The 8,788-nt window shown below is 34.4% G+C and overlaps 1 protein-coding gene across 1 annotated transcript; it reads right to left on the reverse strand.

Annotated features, from left to right (window-relative positions):
- Positions 1 to 471: 471 nt before the first annotated feature.
- On the reverse strand, positions 472 to 6,626 carry LOC134265688 (coiled-coil domain-containing protein 162-like; the record flags this gene model as incomplete). The annotated part of the gene is made up of 9 exons (XM_062747907.1): positions 6,474 to 6,626; positions 6,126 to 6,215; positions 5,680 to 5,885; positions 2,141 to 2,306; positions 1,638 to 1,788; positions 1,343 to 1,480; positions 992 to 1,173; positions 740 to 803; positions 472 to 571 (listed from the first exon to the last, which is right to left on the reverse strand). Coding segments are annotated over exons 1-9 (1,180 nt in total), but the record flags the coding sequence as incomplete, so codon positions are not given.
- Positions 6,627 to 8,788: the final 2,162 nt, after the last annotated feature.

An 8,788-nucleotide genomic window follows, 5' to 3' on the forward strand; every position in this document is an offset into this window, starting at 1 on the left:
ACCAGGGGACATAGAGAAACAAACTTAGCATAAAAATATGTCTTTCTGCCTATTGAACTACCATACCAAATTTGATCTTAATTGGGCAACCACAAAAAAGTTATTAGGAAAAAACAGAAAATTTGTGGACGGAAGAATGACGGACGGACAGACAGACAGGGTGATTACTATAGGGCACCCGCAAATCCTTGTGGGGCCCTAATAATGATTCTGTGAAAGTCTCATCAAATTTCATTTAGTGGTATGAGAAGAGTTGCAGATAAGAGATGGGTACACCAAAGCGTAACAGACGGATGGACAGATGGACGTACAAACATCCTGATTACCATATACCCTCCCGCTTTTCAGGCAGGGGTATAATCATATCAATATAGTAAGCTTTGTACAAAATATAACTAACATCTCTAGATCTATAATTTTTCCTAATATTTTGTAGAGTTTTTTTCTCAAGAGAATTCATTGACTACTGACCTTGCAGAAGGTCATGGACATGTGTCCCTAGCAGACATTGGACGTCTACCATTGTGTCGTGTTGAACAGCCTTCAAGGCATCCTGAAGATATTTGACCTCCTGAAAAAAATATACAGTCCATTAGTGGTCACAGCATACAGTTTTACACTCCTATAAACCAATGAATACACACAGTTCTCAAACAGTTCAAGAAAGTGTTAACTTAAGTATTAGCTAAAGCCCATATCAAAAATGACTCCTGCATTAGGAAACTAACAGTAACTTTACCTGCTCTTTGGAATAAAGAAGAGTATGATGGACTCTCAGCAGATTTTCATAATACATAGTGTAGCTGAAAGAGAAAAAACATAAATACAAAAATGAATAAAATTTCTAAAAAATTCAAAATACTTAGCCTGTTAAAAATTTCAAAAAAGCCCAGTAATTTTCTAATTCAAAGTACCCTTCTACAATGTTTTCATTGATTAAAATTTAAATTTACAGAAGAACTGACCATCTTCTACCATAAGAACAGCGTACCTGTCAAAGTTATGCCTTTCCCTCGTCATGATGTTCCTCGCCAGCTCACTTACACACTCATTCAGGTCGTCATGGCGGATGGTGAAATCTCCAGATTCTGTCTCGTTCATCTTCTTCTTGAGTTTCGTGACAAAATCTTCCGCAATCAGTGGTTTGGCGAGGGTAAAACTCTCCTTCATAACCTGCTCAGGTGATCAAAAAAATTTTATGCCAAAATTGATCAAGTCGCAGTTTTTGACCTGTTGAGGTGGTGCCTGAGAAACTATTGATTAATTTTTTTTACCTTATGAAAAAGATCATGCATACATAAATCTTCATGAAAGTATGTTAATTAACAAATATTTAATTTACAGGTCTCTTCCACAGATCAGTTGCTAGGTTGCTCTCCACTCGCACTCTCTCAGCTGTTGCTAGAGTTGCTTCTTTATCAATCTTCTTACGAATTTCTGTGATCATGTGGCACTCAAACGTCTCCAACAACTTCACAAGCTGTAATGTAAAATTAAATCTATATTCTGTAAGACAATAGGTAATAATGTAAGAAAATAAACAAAATAATGAAAACATGATTTCAACAAAGAATTTCAGTGCAAAACAGCTATCCTAAATCAAATAATAAATCTTTTCTATACAAGTTAGTTTTTACCTGTTTGGATCTGATTTCAATCTCAGAAGCACCTTTAGGCATGACAAGAGGGTCTGTTTCCATGGCAATGCCCTCATACAATTCACCTTGACCCAGTCTCCTAGCAACACTTTGTAGGACTGGTAATAGCACCTCAGTTTTGTAAACTTTGCTGAAAAAAAAAATCAAAAATAAATCAGATATTCAAGGATATGAAAATGAACATAACCAATAGCTAATACTATTGAAATATTTTACAAGTAAGCTCAATCATTTGATCTTGGTTTTAAATACTGTGAGCCCTAAATTTACAAGTAGCCTAACATTCATCTTACGCATGTCATCTAACATGTTTGACAGATACATGGACATGGGAATAAATTATAGGGCACCATCATTCTGATGTGGGGCCCTAAGTAGAATTAAAAGTGCTTCCACTTGCACACAAAAATCTCATCTTTTTAAACAGTCCATCCTATCGTATACATGTAGATTTGGTCAATTTGTGTCATGCTTATACTTACCAGTATTCTTTGAAGAGGGAGGGTCTATTGATTTCCTCCACAAACAGCTTTCTCTTGCCCCAGGAGTATTTAGCATGCTCCAGGCACTTCCAAAGGATGAGGAAGAACTTGAGGAGTTTGTAGGCTTCCACTGGCTCCTTGGTCCGAGACAAGCTCTTAGGGCTCTCTGAAATGTGTATAATTTTTTATCAATAAAGAGGGGATAAACTAGACACAATACTTAGCAACATCAAATAAAAATGTTAAAAATTTCGCACATGCAGGGATCTAACTTATATTGAAACATGCATTAAAAAATCTGCATTTTTACTGTAAATTAAGAAATCATCCTTATCACAGGATGCATTAATTATTTCTTGTAGAACTTTAACCCATAACTACAAAGTAACTACTGATATATATAATGTAATGCTGCACTATAGCGTACAGAAAACAATCAGTACTAAACATTTAGTATTCTACCTATATATGACCACAAAAGGAATGAAAATGCTATATAATCTAAAGCAAAGGCTTAATTTTTGTAACTATTGAGGAGAAGATTAATAAGTTTCTGAGTACATGTACTACTTGTAAATATGAGAGAGAGCATGTTTTATAACGTTAAAAAAATGTTGTCATATATACCGATACATTTCAGAATCAGATTTCACAAACAAAAATGAATTTCAATTCAAAATCAAATAAAAATGCAAAATATCAAGGAAAAGCTGAATAAAATGTGAAGTTCCAAACAGGAGATATTGTCGTTGAAATTCCTTCACCAAGCTAGAGTTACTGCCCTTAGTCTCTAATCAGTTTGGTTTGATTAACACAATTAATTAGTGATACCTCCTTTTCTGTGGATATGTTTTCTAAACTCAACCACAGCAGTTAAAGCTGTCCAACCTATGGTTGTCAGGAATTTATGAAGCAAGGTAGCAAACAATGAATTACAAACGACAATTTACAAATAGATCAATCTTCCAAAGGAAATATGACATTGTATAGATAGCTCATGATTTCATTATTAAATTAAGGCATCTAAATATGATTAAAATCTTCATTAAAGATTTTTTTATGGATAAAAAAATACTAAGTGACTATATAAACTGGTAAAAAATTAATGTACTAAAACATTACAAAGATATTGGGTGTAAAATTATCAAGGATTAATTTTGCAATTTTTCAACAAAGGAAAATTGGGGTTGTCCCAAAAAGTCGTTGACAAGGAAAACAGCCAAGTTTCTCTTTGTTTAATTAAATTTCTTTACTTGTCATAGCAAAAAGTAACATTTTATGATCATGCATTTCAAGTTTCATGACGATTTCACATTTAATAAGAACCAGAAGTCTCTGTCAAGACTGAAGTTCTTCTGGTTTGTACTAAAGCAGTTGGGAATTGAAACTTTACAACAGTCATAAATAGTATAATGATCCTTGATAAAGTCTCTTTATGTTCTTAATGTAGTCTACTTGTGTGCCAAGTTATATTGAAATCAGACCAAAACTGTAGGAGGAGTAGCATTTTGAAACAATTTTACAGAAATTTCTATTTTTAGTAACCACGGCAACACCATTCATTGGAATCAAAAACCGATACACAGAATTATGTATCTTAGTGTAATCTACTTGTATGCCAAGTTATATTGAAATCAGACCAAAACTGTAGGAGGAGTACCATTTGAAAGAATTTCACAGAAATTTCTATTTTTAGTAACCACCGCAACATCATTCATCGAAATCAAAAACCGATATACAGAATTATGTATCTTAGTGTAGTCTACTTGTATGCCAAGTAAATTGAAATCAGACAAAACTGTAGGAGGAGTAGCATTTTGAAACAATTTTACAGAAATTTCTATTTTTAGTAACCATGGCAACACCGTTCATCGAAATCAAAAACTGATAAACAGAATTACGTATCTTAGTGTAGTCTACTTGTATGCCAAGTTATATTGAAATTAGACCAAAACTGTAGGAGGAGTAGCATTTAGAAAAATTGTTTACAGACAGACAATCAGACAGCTGGACGCCGGACACATTACTATCACATAAGCTCTTCTGGTCTCTGACCAGTAGCGCTAAAACCAGACACCTAAAGACCTTTTGCAATGCTTGGACATACATATACCACTACCTTATTCCTATGAACATGCTCTTCTGTTTATTCATTCTTTCACCATTTCTCACCCCCTTTCTTTCTCTCTTTCTTTCTTTTTCTTTCCCCCTCTCAGTAGTCACTATATTTTTTTTGGTATTTATTTATGTATGTATTCATGATGTATTGATGTTAATAAGATATCATAAACATGTATAATGTGACAATTGATATTAATTAAAAACCAAAAAAAAAAAAGAAAAATTAAATAAAAAATAAAGAAAGAATGTAAGTGTACACCGGCACACGAAAGCAAGCGTAAAATTACGTCTCTTTTAACGTCATGATCTCTTTGTCTGCTTCACTCTCGTCTATTAACATTCAATATTTTTTCTAAAGTGGTAGACCACTCTTGACTAAGGGACTTATTTAAATTCACGACTGTCCGATTGTTTTTTATTTGATTTTTAAAGCAGATTCAAATTTTAGTCTAAATTTAGTAAAAAGATCGCCTTACATTATAGGCAGCTGAGAATAAACGTTGTTTGACATCGTTCCGGCCAAGAATGTTCCCATTGTCTGCATTTAACAAACAGTACTCTACTTCTTACATCTCATAACTATTTTTGGTATAGAGGAAAAACTCTAATTGAATATCGTGCCATTTAAATAAAACTTCTTTTTTTACAATCTGGTGTGTAATATCACTTTACTCTTTTTTCCCATCTCTGATGTATATAAACCATATCCAACACAATTAATAACATCTCCGTGCGCCGGTTACTTGTTTGACGACGTCATTTTCATCAAACTCAATTCCAACGATACTATGAAAATCAAGACACCAATCGTCTGTTTCTAATGCTATTTTTATGAAATTTTAACATTTTATTAAGATTTTAATTCTGGTTTCAGTGATTTAAATTTGAGTTCAATGTATTACATAGTACTAAAGAAATAAAAGCAAATGTAATAGTTATATTAGTTCATTATTCCGAATTTTGTTCGTGCGCCGACAGGCCTTATAAGTCTTCATATAAATCGTCCTAATATTAATAAAATGTAAGATAATATATATTTAAAAATTCACAATTATGAAGTACATTAAATATATTATATCTATGCAAAATTTGGTTAGTACTGTTTGCAGGTTTTAAAATTTATAAACATTGTCTACGACTTTTTGGGACAACCCTTGTATATGTCAGAAACATACATATACATGACATGCACTGCTTCATACAAATCTAATAAATGAACAAAGATCTAAATTTAATGCTTTACACATCTACTATTAGCAAACATGCAACACACTACTTTCACAAGAAATTATTCATGCAAGACAATACAAAATTTTACATTTTTCAGGTATATAAAACACAATTTATCTTGCAATAAAATTACAAAAAAAGTTTCAAAGCACTATCTGGATTATTTCTTAGGCCCTTCCCTTCCCTACCTGCTTTGGAGGAAATGCTGCCTGTGGGTGTCTGTATGTCCAGCCTGCTCGCCCCTCTGGACGTTGTCACTGAGCCTTCTTTCTTCTCAGATCTCGCTGTATCGAGATCGTCAGAATCACTGAGATGTGAGATATCCTGATAGCCCGTCTGTAAGACATCCTCCATCAACAAACTCACCCCAAGTATCTCACCATTAGCAACATGTCTAAAAATAAAGTGGAGCTAGATTACGTACCACACATTGTCAGAAACATAATCACCTTTAATTTGTGTGGCACTAGACTTAATTTTCATGTTGTCAACATTGTATGATTTAATCTTATATATTCATAGAATATACAAGTTCATTTCCTCAAACACCTGTTAGAGTAGAAAGCAGTAAATCTGTATTTTTAAACATTATACATATTTTTACGCATTTAAACAAACTGTCTGAATACTAAACCTGTCGACATCCTTGAGTCCAGAGAGACACAACTGTATGTAGTGCTCTATCATGTGCCACTGGTAATACATCAGGGGGTATGGACCATTCCTAGCAAAGTCAACACAGGTTTGTACATGTAATAGTAAACTGTACATACTGAACATATATTATTGTACTGAAAATAAACACTTCATTATCTAATTGGAATATGTTTGCTTCTTATTTAAATTTTATCTTAATCATTATGGTAGAAAATCAAAAAAATACTATAGTAGTATTAAAAATGGTTGAAACTTTTCCCCTCTTAACAGATTTTTTTCCCTTGCTTTATTTCACTTACTAGATTATAGAATATCCATATTTTACCTTCCCAGGAAGGATCTCCATGGAAACAGTTCCCGGGCCTGGAAGTCTCGTGGTTCCAGCGGTTCAGGTACAGTTAGACACATGGCTTGTAGCGTGGGTCTCTGAACATTACTCAGGTTCGGTAGCGCATGGTATATGTTGTTTTTCAAGGACTACAATATCACAGAGTTCAGTGAAAGCAAAAACAATATGCTGCAGTCAAATGTACAGCTCAACGCACTTTCTAAGCTCACATGGTTTTTCGCACAAATTAAGGTCACTTTCTTTTTTGCAATAAAATGAACATCATTGAACCTTAATACGAGATGTCACATAGCCCTAATATGTATTTAACATCTCATGTTAAAGGTACATATTCTTTAAATTCATAATCTTAACAAGAGGCCCATGGGCCACATCGCTCACCTGAGCACTGTGGCTAGGAAAAAGCAGAATTGGTTTATACTTGAAAAGCTTAAATCCAAAAGTAGTCCCATGACCAATCATGGCTTTGCTATTCTTGAGAAGAAGATTTTTAAAGAATTTTCCTATACATTTCTATGTAAAACTTTGGTCGGCCATTTTGGCCCCGCCCTACCCCTGGGGGTCATGATTTGAACAAACTTGAATCTACACTACCTGAGGATGCTTCCATATAAATATGATCAATTATGGCTTTATTATTCTTGAGAAGAAGATTTTTAAAGAATTTTCCTATACATTTCTATGTAAAACTTTGGTCGGCCATTTTGGCCCCGCCCTACCCCCGGGGGTCATGATTTGAACAAACTTGAATCTACACTACCTGAGGATGTTTCCCCATAAGTTTCATCTTTCCTGGCACAGTGGTTTTTGAGAAGAAGATTTTTAAAACATGCTACCAAATTTTCATTAATTCCCAATTATCTCCCCTTGAATGAGGGCGTGGCCCTTCATTTGAACAAACTTGAATCCCCTTCACCCAAGGATACTTTGTGGCAAGTTTGGTTGAAATTGGCCCAGTGGTTTTTGAGAAGAAGTCGAAAATGTGAAAAGTTTACAGACAGACGGACATACAGACAGATGGACAGCTAGACGGACAGACGGACGCCGGACAAAATGTGATCAGAAAAGCTCACTTTAGCCTTCGGCTCAGGTGAGCTAATAAAGTTTTAAAGTAGATGTTTTAAATGGGGATTTTATTGATAAATGATATGATGTTACATCTTTATGATTTCACAATACATATTTACAAATTAAAATTACCCAGCTTTCTTTGATACTCAAATTTAGTTGAATTTTTCAAATTGTCATCTTAAAGGTGAGAATTTTTCAAACTACTGTGCACACATTCCATACTCTTTGTGATTTTGTCGAAATGTAGCACCGAAAAATGACAATGCGGCATAAAGAAATCATGCCAAAATACAGGATAAAAAGTATCGTTCATCTTTTAAAATAGTAAATTGTTACCATTGAAAAAATAATTCTTTTACATTTACGGTCTGAAACTTTAGAATATTGCGGTCAGATCCATCTTTCATGATGCTAGATTCAGAAAGTAACCGTTAACAAGATGCCCAGGAGCAACATCCCTCACCTGAGCAATTGGCTAGGAAAAAGCACATATAAGATCAGAACTGAAAGTTTACTGAGGGGGGGGGTGTTGAATTTTAACCCCCAGGGGGTCATGATTTGAACAAACTAGAATCTACACTACCTGAGGTTGATTCCCTATAAATATCACTAAGCATGGCTTTGAAGTACTTGAAAAGATTTTAAAAGGTTACCGTATATATTCCTATGTAAAATTTTTATCAGCCATTTGGCCCCACCCTACCCCCGGGGGGTCATGATTTGAACAAACTTGAATCTACACTACCTGGGGATGATTCCACAGGAGTTTCATCTTTCCAGGTCCAGTGGTTCTTGAAAAGAAGATTTTTAAAGATTTTCCCTATATATTCCTATGTAAAACTTTGATCGGCCATTTTGGCCTCACCCTAGCCTCGGGGGTCATGATTTGAACAAACTTGTATCTACACTTAGTATACATGATGAAGGTGAACCATGATGAGTTTGTTCACCTCCCTTTGATACTAACCTTTAAGTCTAACTGAAGATGATTGCACATGGGTTTCATCTTTCCTGGCCCAGTGAGTCTTGAGAAGAAGATTTTTAAAGATTTTTCCTATACATTCCTATGTAAAAATTTAATCAGCCATTATGGCCCCACCCTACCCCCCGAATGTTATGATTTGAACATACTTGAATCTACACTACCTGAGGATGATTCCACATGAGTTTCATCTTTCCTGGCCCAGTGGTTCTTGAGAAGAAGATTTTTTAAAAATTCC

Source organism: Saccostrea cucullata, unplaced genomic scaffold, assembly GCF_032062105.1.
Source record: "Saccostrea cucullata isolate Sc308-1 unplaced genomic scaffold, CSIRO_AGI_Scuc_v1 ctg10886, whole genome shotgun sequence".
NCBI lineage: Eukaryota > Metazoa > Mollusca > Bivalvia > Ostreida > Ostreidae > Saccostrea > Saccostrea cuccullata.